Source organism: Lycorma delicatula, chromosome 2 (genome assembly GCF_047948215.1).
Source record: "Lycorma delicatula isolate Av1 chromosome 2, ASM4794821v1, whole genome shotgun sequence".
NCBI classification, from domain to species: domain Eukaryota; kingdom Metazoa; phylum Arthropoda; class Insecta; order Hemiptera; family Fulgoridae; genus Lycorma; species Lycorma delicatula.
The window spans coordinates 213143520-213161031 of record NC_134456.1 but is presented as its reverse complement, the minus strand read 5'-3'; the positions used below and the strand labels follow the sequence as shown (position 1 = coordinate 213161031).

General features: G+C 29.0%; 1 protein-coding gene across 2 annotated transcripts in view; it reads right to left on the bottom strand.

Moving 5' to 3' along the window:
- Positions 1-17512, bottom strand: part of SNF4Agamma (SNF4/AMP-activated protein kinase gamma subunit) — a 1283477-nt gene that overhangs the window by 12696 nt on the left and 1253269 nt on the right. For both annotated transcript variants that reach the window (XM_075357143.1, XM_075357144.1), the window contains 3 exons: positions 14303-14440; positions 6830-6982; positions 3892-4070 (listed from right to left, as the gene is read on the bottom strand). In XM_075357143.1, the coding sequence (XP_075213258.1) occupies positions 3892-4070; positions 6830-6982; positions 14303-14440 (470 nt within the window). The remainder of the gene's footprint in view (positions 1-3891; positions 4071-6829; positions 6983-14302; positions 14441-17512) is intronic.

The following is a 17512-nucleotide window of genomic DNA, read 5'->3' as shown; positions in this document are numbered from 1 at the left end:
TTCTCTCTCTTATTTGATAAGACCCATCCTAATATTATTTTAAGCACCTCAATCATTTAATTTTCTTCCTTTTGTGGACATCAGTAAGCTGTATTTTTTCTTTACAATTTTTAATATAAACTACAATTTTTCATAAAATATTTACCACCCAAAAACAATGAATTTGATTCAATGATTTTGAGAATTTTTTTTTGTTTTGGAATCATTAATTAAACAAATGCATTATGCTTCATGTAAAACAAAATAGGAATTTAAAAAAAAAATTAGAACCTTAAATATAAAATTGATGTACCATGATATAACAGATTTTCTTTTTATTCACTTTATGGGTCACATGTAACACTAACCCAGAAAGATAGTTTATTTATTACTGTCATTTAATTTATAATTATTAATTACATTTGGCTTGCAGCTTTTTTTTCTAACAATCTTGAGAAACTTCTGGAGATTAAAATAGTTTCTTATTATTGAAAGAAAAGCTATAATATAACCTTTTCATTTTTTTATTTGTTGTAGATTGAGTTTATATATATTATATTATAAATATATAAATATACACAACTTTTGATAAAAAATACATGGAATTTTAGTTTTTCTCAAAAAATTTTTATTTATTCATCAATATTGATTTTTTCACCTTCAAAGTACTCCCCTTCAGATACATTTGTACATTTGTACATCAATACATTTGTGTCAGTGCTTTTTCCAATCTTCAAAGCACCTCTGGAATGCAATTTTCTGTATGGCACTTAGCTCCTCAGCAATTCTGCCTTAATCTTTTCAATGTTGACAAAACGTCATCCTTTCATGGTTCTTTTCAACTTGGGGAAAAGGAAATAGTTACAGGGAGCCTTGACCAGTGAATGCAGAAGCTGAGGCACCATAACAGTATTGTTTTTGGTAAAAAATTCACAAAGAAGCAGAGAGGTGCGAGCCAGTACATTACCATGGTGCAATTGCCATGAACAGTTCTGCCACAAATCCATATATTTTCTTCAGACTGTTTCAAGCAAATAGCAAAGAACTTTCAGGAAGCACTCCTTATTGACTGCATGACCTGGAGGAAAGAGCTCATGATACACTACGCCATTGAAATCAAAGAACACTGATCAAAATCTTCAAATAAAAAACTTTACAAGCTTTTTTTTCCGTCTTGGTTTTTCAGGAAACTTCCATTTGAATGAATGGTTTCATCATCATACCCATACACCCGTTTCAACGCCAGTTATGACCTGTTTGAACAGTCCTGGATCGTCATTCTCTTCATTCGGCAACTCCAGAGTAATGTTTTTTGGGCATTGCTTTTGGTCTAAATTCAACAATTTTGGAACAAATTTTGCTGCCACACATTTCATGCTTAAAACATCTGAAAGAATTAATTGGCATGAGCCAAATGATACTCGTATGTCAACATCATAAGCAACCTCTCTGATAGTGATTGAGTGATAGTCCATAATAATTTTCTTCACTTTTTCAACGTTGTCATTGATTGTTGTGTTAGGAAGTCTAGGGCACTTGTCATCTTCAATGTCTTCATGAACCTGTTGGAAACGTATGTATCACTTGTAAATGCTTGCTTTATTCAGAGAAGAATCATCAAGAACAACAGTCAACATTTCAAGTGCAGTGCTGCACATTATTCCATTCTTAAAGCAAAATTTAATGCAAATTCTTTGTTCTTTTTCCCACAAATTAATAATTTCCAACTATGCCAAGGCACATTTAATGTAACAAAAAACAAAAAATTTATGAAAACTGATAAAAAAAATTGTGACAACTGGACCAATACAGCCCAGGAAATATAAAAATTCTGCATATATTTCTGTCAATCTGGTATGTGTGTGTGTATGGGCGGGTGCACGTAATTTAGTAAAATCAGTTCTTTCTTTATTGTTGTCCATATTTTCCTCAGTACTAATTATGTTAAAGAATAAAAGTGAAACTCAGCAATCCACCACAGTACAGAATCTAACAGTTTCTTACATTATTATTACTTCATTTGCACATCAAAACCACTTTCGAGGATTTTCCCTCATCCTCAGTTGATCAAAAAATTAAAAACTTCAAAATTACCATTAAAAAATTATACATCAAGAAATTAAAATTGTCGCATATGTAGTGCATAATATGCAGTCAAAAATGAAACATTCTTAATAACATCAAATTTTTTTAAACTTTTTGTTTTAAAATTTCCTACATATGCCTGTGGCCAGCGTACAGTATTGTACTAATATTTTATGAATTTTACTTAATATTTACAAAACTGCTGCTATCTATAGCAGCTTTGATAAGAAAATTATTATCACTCTGCCTGCAGATTAATCAAGCTGAATTTTTGTTTATATTTGTATAAATAATATTTTTCTAAAATGTCTAATTTTTTATCATTATCATTTTGTTTTGTAATTTCAATTATTTTTAAATTTGTTTCTAAATCAGTAATGTAATGTTTGTCAGCTATAAACAGTCGGCAACATTACAAAATCCTAACTTACTGTTTTTATGTGTAAAATGTTCTGCAAACCTTGCCCTAAACGACCTATTAGTTTTTTGAATACAAATTTTATTATAATCATTGCATGTTATTTTATAGATACCATATAAATTTTTAGAATCACAATCATCATTATGGAATTTTAAATGTTTTACTATATGATTGTTTAGCTTATAAGCTGGTTTATATTTTTCATCATTAAAAACATTAATCAAACTTTCAATAACATTATTAGTATAAGAGTATTTCATATAGATATTTTCACTGCCATATTTATTATTTATAGGTTTCAATGTTGTTGTATTACTAGATTTTACCCTTTGTTTTTTATAAACATTATTAATTAATGAAAATATTAGTTTTCATCGGTTGTTGATGTGCTGGGTCGTTCAGGGTGCTCATCATCTTTAACGTCTTCACGACCTTCTTGGAAACACTTATAACACTCTTAAACCCTTGCTTTACTCATAGCAGGCTCACCAAATGCAATATTTAACATTTTTTAAAAAAATTGCTACACTTTATTCCATTCTTATAGCAAAATTTAATACATTTTCTCTGATCCATTATTTATACAAATAAAAAATAACCAATTGTGCAAAAACACGTGTTATCCTTTTCACAGCTCACAACAGACTAAACATGCAATATGGCTAAAAATGTACAGATACTTTTCAAACATGTTTACTAATAACAAAAAACAAAAAAAATCCCAAGAATCGGACTAATACAAACTGCAAAATTTCATAATTCTCATTACGTTTTGAACACACCTTGTAAATTTTATACTTAATAATAATCAACTCTTAAATTCAAATTTGCATCAACCTCTTTATTATTGATAACCTAGAAAGCTTAAAATTGATTTTCAAATTTTACTTAACATTTCAACATTAATATAATATAATATACATATATATATATATAATATATATATATTTCTAGGTTATCAATATTAAACAGACAGATTTATTCCTTGTAGTTTGTAAAAAAAAAGTTGTAAATTTTTTGTAATACTTTTCACCACTTTCTGACAGTAATAAAATCTTGTTAACATGAATTAAATTATTTGCAATTAACTGAAATATTAGTACATAATTACATAAAGAAACTGTTGACAGTGATTATTGAATACTGATGTGATATGCATTTGTTTAATTAATCTAATTTTTAAACTCTAAATGTGAAAACAACCAATATAAGTTAAGAAATTTCAACAAGTCAACTTCCGATTTATCAAAATATTAACAAAGATTATTTAAATTATAGTCGTTTAAAGGAAACCTCTCATTAAAAGAAGACAACCAAATATGGTGCATGTACAATCACACCTAAACAAATAAATATTAAAATCAATTTACCAACTATTAAGAGCTAATACACATTTCTATACTCACATATAAGAAAAGGAACCTGAGAATTCGTTTATGTGTTAATATGTACAATACATTGCCAGTTTCTGGATCAATAACTGGTAGCCTATGTATGCGATTATGAATTAAAGTTTTGATAGCATCATACAAAGATGCATCTGGTGAAATACTGACTAATTCCTTCACCTGAGCCTTCAAAACATCTGAAAAACAAATAAAATAAATCTTTATTGGGAAAAACTTATTGCAAGTAATAAAGTCATTATTAATCCAGTTCTTTTTATTTATCATAGTGACATTAAAATAATACTTAAAAATTACTAAAATAAAGTCAATAATGTAATTTAACTATCTTGAACCAAACATCAACTGAAAATACATAAAAATCTTTCATACTGGAACTACAGAAACCTAACCTGTGATGTTAAATTATGAAGACCTACTGATTATTATAACAATATAATTTATATATATGTGGGTTATAATTTATATGTGATATATATATATTATATATTTATTATATGTGTTATATATATGTGGTTATGTGATTAAAATCTACATAACCCTGAATTCATTAAACTGCTGAAATGGTAAATATGCTTTTAGTTTGGTACTAATGAACAGGTTGGTAATGCTTGACCTTGAACCAATAACATATACAAAACAAATAAGTAATTTCCTCCTATTTTGTATGCTGTGGCTTTCCTCGATTCCAATAAGTATTTAACTTGTAACTGATAAGTCAACAATTTCATGTATAGTCACTAATTTTAGAGAAACTGGTAGAGTAGATGAGTGAAAAAGGTTCTGCTGGCCAACAGGTTTAAATGACAGATCTTTAGAACATGTTCATACATCCTTTCTGATTATGTCAAAAATCAAGAAAAAGGTTACTTCACAAAGTAACCAGCATTGGAATATTGTCCACAAAGCTACAAAGTAATTAAAATTACTTGTGCACCATATTCACATTATACATGAATTGCAAGAACTAGATCATGAAGAAAGTACAATTACTGAAAATGGTTTATGCACTTCATTTGCAGCAATACTCAGATCATGGATAAATTTTAACTACAATGTTTACATTCCTAAATACATACATTATTTATGTAAATGAAATAAATTATAATTTGAATTATTTAAACAGTGTTTAGTTTAAAATTTATTATATACAAAACCATGAATTTAAGCCTTCCTAGTAGAGAATTGGCCACAGCAGGATTGCCATGCATACATACATGCTTCCTACTATAGTGAACAAATTAAAATTAAATAATATATTCAACCGTCATGAAATTAAATTATTTTATACTATTAGATTATAAACAACATGATTTAAATCTGGTTTTCATGGGTAAAACCTTTTCAAATAAAACATTAATATGATACATGATGAACTACAATAAACTTGATAATGAAACCTCAACTGTCCCTTTAATGTTATATGACTGAATTAGTTAAATAAGACATTAAATATGCTTGCTCCCAGAGATCAGTAGAGTTAATGTTTTTGAATGCAGTTTCCAATTAGTTATTAATTTCAACATGTTAGAAAAATGAAAAAAAAAATTAATTTGAAAAGTAAACAACACCATAAAACCATTTTTTTTCTAATAGAACTAAAATGTACACAACAAAGGAAATTAAAATGATAAAAAGCATGTACTAATAAAATGAAAGTAGCAATTGACTGAAATGTGTTAATAGAATAAAGAAATGTAATTTTTAAGATTTTAATGTAAATGCACTTTTTTCTTTTTTTTTCAGCCTCCAGGATCACCATTAGGTATTGCTTGAAGAATGAGATGAAATGGCAATTTTGTAGCACATGAAAATGCCATGTGCATGATCGGAATTTGAATCTAGGACCACCAGATGAAAGACTGAGACGCCTACCACTCGCATCATGGTGATCGCCAATATAATGGACTTAATAAATATTTTTAACAACTACCTAAATAGCCAAATTGTAATAATATTCTGTAATCTATTGCTCTAATGAAGATAAAGATATAAGAACTGTTCATCAATTTTAAACATAAATAAGACTACAAAGTTTATAATTCATTCATTTACAATATAAATTAAATTAAAATTAAATGACTTATTACAGATTACTTTTCAACAAAATCCAACTACAATCAGGCACATGTTTTATCTTTTGATGAGTTTTCTTATTCCAGTAGTAAAATTTGAGCCATTATTTACCAGTTTATTGTTGTCAAACTCAAGTGCCATCTAAAAATTCTTTGAGAGAACCAAACAAAAAAAGATCTGACGGTATAAGATTGGGAATGTAAAGCAGATGTGGCAACATCTTCCAGTCTGACTTTTGAATAGCTTTCCATGTATTTTAAGCAGAATAAGGCAGGCATTATCATGCAAAAGAATTATGCCTTTTGAAAGAAAACCAGAATGTTTACTCCTTAAGTCCCACGACATTTTCTAGCATGTCACAATAGTAATCACTGTTTACTATATATTGTTCTTCCAAACACCATTAGCATCACTTTACCGGCTGACACATAAGTATTGAACTTTTCCTGGCTGGCAATCTCAGACATTTCCATTCCACACTCTCATGTTTGTTTGGATTTACAGTTAACACCGATGCAAGCAACTTAAAAAGAAGTATTAAAACTTCTCTTTCTGTTTAGCCTCCGAAACCAATGTAAGGTATTAACCTCACAGGATGAATGAGGATGATATGTATGAATGTAAATGAAGTGCAGTCCTGTACAATCTCAGATTGACCATTCCTGAAATGTGTGGTTAATTGAAACCCAACCACCAAAGAACACCGGTATCCACGATGAAGTATTCAAAACTGTACAAAAGGTAACTGCCATTACAAGAATTTGAACCTAGTAAAACTAAATATATTAAAACTCAATGTTGATTTAAATCATTTAAGTATTATACAATACTAAAATGTAAAATTTCTGATTTTAATACTAACTGCGCCAAGTATCCAACTTGTGTTCTTCAAGTTCTTCCATTGTTACAGATGGTGAAGTATAGTACATTTGCAAAATTTTAATAAAGTCTGTAATGGTTAACATTCCCACAAACCTTTGTTGCTGACTATCCCATAATGGAGCTGCTCTTACACCTGTAAAAAATAATTTAAAAGATTAATTAGTTTTACAGATAAAACATAAAATTAATTATTTAATATCATAATACCTGAAATAAAACAGGTCATTAATGTTAATATAATAATTGTAGAATAGTAATAAACATTTACAACTAATAAATTTTAATTTTATTGGGTTGATAAAGATAAATTATATTACTTGTTAGAATAATGAATACTATATTTATTATGTAAATATTACTAGCTGAGATCACATGATATTATTTCTGTTAACATATCATATATGAAAGATAAACAAATGTATCCATACATTTGTTATTAAATAGTATTAAATTTCTTTAACAAACAGTTGAAAATAGACAGAAAACCTTTGTAGGAGGGCAGGATTTTCTTATTTCTGGAATTTCCCTGACAAATAGATCAACATTAAAGATTTCATGATAGTCATATCTTCCTCAGTCAGTCAGATGACTCAAATACATGTAGGATACTTTCAAAAGCACAATGACTGCATGGAAAACTTTTAATAAATCTCTAAAATAGCAAAAAAAAATTGCAATGAGAAGTTAATATAATTAGTAACAATTTTTTTAATAAAAAGTTCTTTTTGAATTTTTATTTTTACAAGTTTTTGGGATGTGCAATGTAATGTTCAATTTGGTTTTTGCAGTGTTGTACATATCCAGTAAGGATAAATTAATATTCTTAAGAATTGCTGTCTTTTTTTATTATGCATATAACAAAGTTACAATTTTTAATATCTTACAATAAGGGTTACAATCAAATGAAATGTAATTGTATGTTTAACCTTGAGCAAATACAGCATTATCTGAAAGTGCTGCAACAGTTCATTCCTAAATAATGAAGGTTGCAAAATTTTCATTTAAAAAGTAGCTGACATTCTATTATAATTAAAAAATGGGAATAAAAAACTTCCTGTTTCTATCCACAATGGTATGGATAAAATATGCACTTAAAAACTTTTTTCCCATCTACCTGTCCCTCCGATATCAAAGCGACTATTCCAGGATGCCTTAATATGGGGCCTATAAATCTGTCTCCTCTTTTAATTATATTTTTCCAAATGCTTCTTTCTTCATCAATTTGCCACAACACCTCTTCATTTGTAACTTTATCCACCCATCTGATTTTTAAGATTCTCCTACAGCACCACATTTCAAAAGCTTCTAATCTTATCATCTCAGGTACTCTGATCGTACAAGTTTCACTTCCATATAAAGCTATGCTCCAAACATATACGTTCAAAAATGTTTTTCTGACATTTAAATTAATTTCTGATGTAAGCAAATTATATTTCTGTCTGAAACCTCATTTCACCTATGCTATTTGGCATTCTATATCGCTCCAGCTTCGTCCATCTTTAGTAATTCTACTTTACAAATAACAAAATTCTTCTACCTCCGTAATCTTTTCTCTTCCTATTTTTATATTTGGTGGTCCATCGACATTATTTCTACTACATTTCACTACTTTCATTTTGTTCTTTTTTATTTTCATGCTGTAGTTCTTGCATAAGACTTCATCCATACCATTCATTGTTTCTTCTAAATCTTTTTTACTCTCAGTTAGAATTACTATATCATCAGCAAATCATAGCATCTTTATATTTTCACCTTGCACTGTTAATCCGGGTCTAAACTGTATACATTATAATGCATTGATACAATTCACAGATAATAATGTCATCAATGCAATACGTGGACTATACAATGTTGCTGTTATTTTATGTTGTTATTTTAGTTAATTGGAACACATAGTAAGTCAATACTTTACCGCCAAATTGTGAATTCTTCCAAATTCCTCATCCACCGATTAGCCTCTATAAATAAGTATTTGCATATTTATGAATGATCTATAGCTTTAATCAAAATAAAATGTTGACAGGACTTTGTATAAATTTATGAAACTGGTATTAGTTTATATTAGAAATTCAAGCATTTTCCTCGTCTAGCTGATTAGTTAAATACAATATTTCTAGGTTAAGAAAATCAAATTTCAAACTTTAATTTTTCTTCAAGTAATTCATTCATTCAATCAAAATAAAGTCATTAATCTAATTAAAGCAAACATTAATGTATAACTAATGCTAGTAAGTAATAAGTGTTAATTTATAAAATTTACTACCCGACAGAAGTCAGTCGCTGCATTAGAATAAATAATTTTTGTCAACTATAAACATGAATATAGGCTAACTTATCACTTTCCAGGTGAAGTGTGCAGACTAAATGAGTAGATGTTTAAAAAGGAACAGGTATATAATAAGTGTTTAGTAAAGTAAGTTTGCAACCACGCAATATTTGAAACAGGTTATTAAGACTACATTCCTTATCCTTTATATTTTATTCCTTGAATAAGTGTGAAAGGAATTGGGACAGTTGCTACCCTAGTTTCATCAGTAACATCATACTGATGTTACAGCTAGTAGGTACCAAGGTGTGCAGTTAGGTAAGAGGTAGATGTAACAAGCTGTTATGAAGTAAACAGGAAAATGATAAAGGATTGAACAAAATGATGCAATAAATCAATTTAATTATTGAAAATGAAGAAAGTCAGGGTTATTTCTTAAAGTATTAACAAGTTTCTTTTTGTTTGTTTCTTTTTTTTAGTTATATTAAAAGCTAAGCTTTAATTATATTTTGATCACCTAAGAATATTAATAAATAGTGTACTGCTTTTAAACAAGGATCATTAATTAAGAAAATTAAATTAATTAAAAAATTTTTCACTTTTAAATATAGGTGAAAATATAACTTGATTAGTATAAATACTTAAATTTTCATCCTCACCCAAATGTTGAGAAAACATGTTTTTTAAAAACTTGAGCCAGTTTAATAATTAAATCAGCATAAAAAATAATTTCAAGTTTAACGCATCAGTTGTAAAAGAACTACAGTTAAAAGTTTCCCTCACAACCAAATGATTTTATAAATTAGGATTAAACAGTAAACTTAACTAACTCATAATGACATTTTTAAATCATACATTTTTTTTTATTAATTTCAATACACATTTTTCTTTCTTCTCACATGGAGTTTAAATTAAACTGACAATTAAAAAAAAAGTAATTTACTTTAAAAAAAGGGAAAATACAAAAATACTATTGAAATTTATTTAATTCATTATAAACTACTAAAGTTTATTAATCTAGAAATACTAAAAAAACATCTGTATACGATAACACTCATATACTCGGGGGACATCTGTTTAACTCTATGATGAGTGATTAAAATTAGATATGCAACAAATTAACATAATTATTAAAAAAAATAAAACAAAATGTTTCTCATCATTTTTGTTTCAAATTATAACATAATGCTAAAAGAATTATTTCACTTGACAGATTTGATTGGGTCTATTGCCAAGACATTTAATTACAGAAGTTGTTCAACAGTCAACAGTCAAATTTAGTAGTTTAAAATTATAAATGACAAAAACGAATGATAGTAAAATTTAATTACACATTAATAAATATATTTCTTATGTACAGAGCGTGGCAAAATAACCTCCCAAATTTTCAATGTTAATTGGAAAGCCGCAGTAAATGCTAAGTAGAAGTTTATTATTTTAAAAGAAAATATAGGAAAAAAAAAAGTTTTTTTGAAGTGATTTTAAAAACTATACTGCCAAATAATCATTTTTTTATCCACAGTTTTAATTAATTTGCATCACTTCAAGCAGTAATTTGCAACGATGTTTTTTTACATTTCTTGGCATAAAGCAACTTTCAGGTTATCATTAATTCTTGGTTGGTGTTTAAAAATCAGCTTTCGGGTAGCAGCAGAGAAAAAAGTCATATGGAGCCAGATTTGGCGACTGTACATGTCATACAAAGTTTTCATGTAACAAGATTAAGTGGCATGGAAACATTTCACTTAAAATATCCACTGATCTTCTCATAGTATGAGCCCATCCTGTTGAAACCTCACATTCAGATTTTCAAGTTTTTTCACAGAAAATCGCAGAGGACATCAACATGTACTGAAAATTACTGTAACTGCTATTACTTTATTCTCAAAAAAGTAACATCCCCAAATTTCAAACGATCCAACAGCACACCAAACAGTAACATACAGTGACCTTTCATGAAGCTTTCAAGGATTTTCTTCTGCTTGTTAACATAGCCAGAAAAATGAAAATGAGCTCTGTCACTTGTTATCAATATAGCATTTTCCAGAACATTGTGAAGAATATTCTCAAAACATGCTCTGCAGTTTTTCAAGTTTTTGTACAATCATCATTTATAAAGATGAAACTTTAAGTCGGTGTGTAAACTTCTTCTACAGTTCAATCAAGCAAACACAAAGCAGATATTTTAGACTTAGACATTTTCTAGTGTCCGAGCACTTCTGGGCCTTCCAGGTGGTTTTCTTTTTAAGGCTGAACCTGTAGCTCTGAAATTATTAACCCACAATATTTTTGTACAGTCTGGAACTGGACACTGGAGGATTTAGACCAAGCACGAAGTGTGTACAAAAAGTTCTTTGTCACAATAACAGAATCATTATTTTTGACAAATTTTAAAATACACAACACTCATCCATCTAATTCATTATGGCAACTAAAATTAAAATGCTAAGACTGATATTGTACACTGTGATCCCCTCCATTACAATAATGCCTATGCAGTGGCGAAGCAAAATCTGGAATGTTACAAGGCGTGGTTCAAAAGTAAGCACCAATTGGTAACAAAATGAGAATAGCTGAAAAAATTTTTAATTTAGTAATGATTTCTAATACATGCATATTTACTTTATTTATCTACATATCAACATTCCATTCTGAACACTTTTGATATCGTGAAACAAGCTTCTTCAAACTCACTAATAAAATTCTGCTGCCTGGGATTGTAGTCCTTTTGAAGCAAGATTTTCAACTTTCACTTTCCTTGTACTGCATGCCAGTTTTTGAGATGTAAGGAAAGATGGCAGTCACTGGGTGAAAGATCAAAAATCTCCAATCTTAATTTTTTAATTGCATGCAGCCAAGCGTGGACGTGCATTATTGTGAAGAAGAACAATTCCTTATCTCAGTGTTCCCCATCGGCATGGGTTTTGAATGCCACAATGCAGTTTAAAAAGTGTTTTACAATAGACTTCTGATGTGATGGATGTTCCACGTTCCATAAAATCAATCAAAAGCCCTTTTGGTCACATAATGCAGTTGCTAAATGATTTTCCTTCAAGATCGGGCTTGTTTGAATTTTTTCAGATAAGGTGAATTGCAATGACACTACAGCATGGATTGTTGTTTCATCTCAGCATTGACACACGAAAACCATGTTTCATCACCAGTGATGATATGGAAAAAAAATTTGTCTCCCTCATAGTTAAAGCAGTTAAAAAAGCACGTGCAGATGACATTCTGTGATCTTTATAAGCATTTGCCAACATATTCAGCATTCACTGTGGACACAATTTATGATACCTTAGAGTGTTAGTCATGATTTTCAATAATGTTCGGTTTTTTAAACTTCTGGAAAGTCTAGAGAATGACTGCTAATCATAAAGCAACAATTTTCTCTCATTTTTTGTCATGAACATCTGAACAGCCTTCCTTAAACTCATGACACCACTGCCTCACTTTTCCTTCATTTACAGCAGTAGTAGACCCATCTGTTTCACATAGGTGACAATGAATTTCAGCAGCATTATGTCCGTCTATAATCATTATGTCTTGTGTTTAAAAATCTAATCACTGATCGAACTTCTCAAATGGCAGGATTTATTATTATCGCACACTTAACATACTGTCTCACAAAGAGAAACAATAATGTAGCAGTTACATACCAAACAGACCACTTAAAGCTACTGCACATGCGCAAACCAGTCAGTGTTGACAATCACTATTTATGACTCATTTCCCCTTACTTTTAAACTGCGCTTTGTATTTTGCTGCACTCTCTCTCTCTTTTTCTGTTTACCCTCCAGAACCACCATAAGATAATTACTTCACAGGATGAATGAGAATGATATGCATGAATGTGAATGAAGTGTTGTCTTGTACAGCCTCAGGTCAACCACTTCTGAGAAGTGTGGTTAATTGTAACCCAACTACCAAAGAACACCGGTATCCACAATTTATTTTGCTACACCTGGTATAACTAGGAAAGACTCTGTTTAATCCTTTGAAAAGTAAAAAATTCCAAGAATTACCTAATCAGCAGGAAAGTCAGATTTTTTTTAATTAGGCTTTTGAAAATGATTATAAGAGGTGGATAATGAAAACCCTTATACTTACAGCTTTCTTGAAAAGTACGATTATTTTTCTGGTAGAGGGTTTGAAAACCGATTTAATACACTTTAAAATCTTTTGACTTAAAATCCTTGAGATATGGCTGAATTGTTTTATTAGAGTAGCTATCCGTCAGAAAGGATTAGTACCAAACTTTACAGATTGTTTTCAATCTCTTGCAAAAGATGTGAATCTTAAAAAGTACAGCAAATTGCTCTATAATTGAACATAAGTTAAATTTAACATAAGTTAAACCCAAACATTTAGATAGATTTTTCTATATAAACAGCAGATAAAGAATATATAGCAGTCATACTACTGGAAGGTAAAAAGAGAAAATATAGAGTACATAACTAAAACAGGACATACCCAGAATACACATTGATGTTCAGGATTGGTTATTTGGAATAAGAGTTGGGAATACTGCCTCAAATCCCCTCCTAAAAATTGTTAAGTTCCACTTTCAGAATTATTATCTTCCCATTATTTTTTTTCAAATTGAGCATAAATATTGGCTCTACCAACAACAAAGATATCCCGACATTATTATAATAAGCTGTAGAACAACTCATTTACAGGCTACAGAACTCAGTACTAGTAAGATTGATCTGCAGACTACCATAAAGCTTAATGGATTGTAGCTGACCAAAAAACTGATCAGTTTATCATTAAAAATAAATAATTTTTTTTCTAAATTGTGCAAAAAAAACATCAGAAATGTAGTAAATAACTGAAATTCTGAAAATGTAATGCTTAAAATAATGTAAAATTTTGTTAAGGATTGATATGAAGCTTAGTCAGAAGTTATACTTTTATAGTAAATCAGTTTGTAGACTGAGAAATACTGAAGGATCCCTTGGCTGAGCATGTAACAAAGACGTAGTAAAAAATTATAACACGATTATATCATTACATTAGCTTATACACGAGCAGCTAATATCAAGATAACATTCAATATCTCATACCCAATTCTTTCAAATGCAACTCAAAATTAATAAATTTGAAAGCATAAATATTTGTCTACATTCTGCTCTAAACTAAACATTTATATATATATACAAAATAATTATCTTTTTTACTGACCATTATAAACTAGGGCAAAAAATGCCTTCTTCACTAATAGCTGTGTATCAAAAACTACAAGTTTAGCACTGGTTGGTATCAAGTCGTAACATTTGTGAAATTTAAAGAACTTAACAAATATCTGACTTTCATCCTCTTCTGCAACAGAAATAAACAAGTTTAAAATTAACATTTTTTTAAAGAATTTAAAATATACAAAAATCATTAAAAAATATATAAAATTGAACTCATATCCTGTGTACACTGCAATCTTTCATATCATATTCTTCACAATAGACCATTTTAAATTAATCATTAATTTAACAACAGTTTATTAAAACTTGACCCCAAGGGGTTTAACTTCCTGGACACCTGCTGTGTTCATTATCCTGGTGGTTGTGAGAATAATACTGATACATAACAATTAAAGCCTGAAAAGCTCTCCTCCAACGTCTCCCTCATTCTTATATACAAGCTCCTGCTGTAAATGAACAAATACCTTTTAGTTTCCCTTTTCACCGCCCTAAAATACACTATATTTTGGGAGGGAGTGCGGATAGAGAGCTGAAAATTGGATATGTTATAAAATCCACAATCTATTATTTTTACATCAAAAATACGGAAATCAAAACAATATTAGGTCCATTGTTCAAGAGAAAAAATTCACTTCCCCCAAGAGGGCTAAAGCTAGAACATAAATCTAGGTTAACACAAATGTATTCTGAAAATCTGAATGCAATTGATCATTTAGTTGTTGTGTGACGCTGTTGTAAACGTACAGAACTGCCACAAACTTTCGCATTTATATATTAGAATTATTGATCCTATAAATGAAAGATACACAACATAAAATGTATTTTTAACAATTATTTGTCCAAACCACACAAAAAACCAGTGTTTTATTTACTTCCAAGACAATATTTACATATAGTACATATTGTTACTAGCAGGAACAATCGAAAATGTGCAAATTCTTTTGATAAAAGTCCATTTATTTCAAATTACAAAATCTTACCAATACATTACAAACAATTCACAAACAAACTTATTCATTTCTATTACAATAGACAAGTTTGTAAAGAGATACAGTCTTATTTGCATCAATACAATTCTCATCAATTGTATTGATGCAATACAATTGATGAGAATTGTATTGATGCAATAACAACTTTATTATTCTGATGAAGTGGAGCCAGCGATAAAAGATATTTTAATTTTAATAAATGTTTGAAAAGTGAAAAATTCATGAGAATTTATATAATATGGCTTGTTTGAGCCCATATTATTAAGTCCAGAGTCATTGCCGCTAACAGAATAACCCAAAGCGCATTGTTAATAAGAACATTCAAATCTTACCTAAAAGTAACAACTTTAATATGAACAAACTTTTACAGATTCACACAATAAATGTTATTACACTGATAGTAGTAATCACTTATCCCAGTCAGTATATGACTTAACTAAAGATTGTATTTGTACATTAGAATTAGTATTTTATTGGGCTTGGAGAATCGATTACAGAAACCAGATTGGCTTCAAAAGTTAACTGTGACATACATGAATACCAATGACCGATGAATGCAAGTATTTTCCTATAGAGTTCTTATCTGCAATATGGCTGATGCCACTCTCTTGATATCCTACAGAATGCAGCAAAATTCTCTTCAATTCACAACCGATTTCATAAATAGTTCTTCAAACTTTAGTATAGACTTTATCTATAAATATTTATTAAATTGATAAAATGGAAAGCGACTACAATTACCACTCAGTTTAACCAAAATCACAGATTTGAAAATGCTGACGGTAAAAACACAGAACGAGAATTATTTCTTTAAAGGAACTACTGAGTTTGAAGTATATCCCACACCACAATTTAATCTCAAAATGCTATTCAAGGGTAAAATTTCATTAATTAAATAAGAAAATCAATTAACTTAATTTCAGTGAAAAGAAAATTAAAAAATTAAAACAATTACATATCCATAGCATAATTTATTATGCTATGGAAATTATTCTTTTTTTACCTTAGTAATCTCCTCTTCACGATAATCTTAAAAAAAGTTCTAGAGATAAAAATTGTAAACTAATATATAAGTAAAAAATTTTTGTAGAGGTACACCTGTACCCGAATTGGCAGATAAAACATACAAATATTATCATGAAGCAATTGAGATAGCCAAGATTAAAAAAATATGTCCAATAAAAAAAAAAAGTTAATCCTTAATAAGGGATTATTTTGATAAAATAATCCCACATCAAAATAAAATAATAAAAAAGTTAACATTTATATTTATTTTAATATATAAAACAGGTAGAATAAACTTAAATCAACCTCAATCCATTTGCACTAAATGAAATTTTTTTTTAAATTAGAAATTATTCTTTTGTAAGCAAATTACAAGAGAAATTATTATTGTTTTAAAACTCAAACAGCAAAATACATTAATACAGATAAATCAAACTCTTATAACTTTACCTTGGAGAAAAGAAGTAATGATTTGAATAAGTAATAGCCATAAAATCACAAAAAACAAACTTTGGAAATAACAGGGTACAGAGAAACGAAAAACACTGAAGGGGACAAATACAGACCCAATAAACTGAAGAAAAAATCAAACGCCTATAGAAAATGTAAGAACAAGACCAATTTACAAATGCAGACAATAGCTTCTTTTTTTTAACATGCAGTGAAAATAACATCAAGGTTATAGTAGAAAGATATCTCACCAGAAATATTAAGCAACACAAAGTATGGTAAAATTCAAAGAAAATACTATCTGATTTCAACAATTTTAAAAGTCTGTCCATTTCAGTTGCTTCCAACTAGCTCGCCAATCAGTGTAGTAATTAGCATGCTAGCTTTTTGATAAGCTGGTATCATTATGATTATTAACAGATTTTTAATATCTGTGCTTGCATACCAACAAGCAGGCGTGCGCGCGCGCGTGTGTGTGTGTGTATAGCTTTATAAACAACATAAAATATTAAAAAGAAAAAAAATAATAGCAAATTTAATACTAAAGCATAAAAGTGTAGTGGCAGGTACTGAGAGTATAACTAATGAATACATTTTATTTCCGTTATTCTTCTATATTTAATAAAAATTGTCACTTAATACATGCAATAATTTTACACAAGGTGAAAATCAATACCAAAATAAATTTGTAAGTACACATTAAAGCCTAATTCATTATCTTCCATACTGTCATGTATGATATGATATTGTAC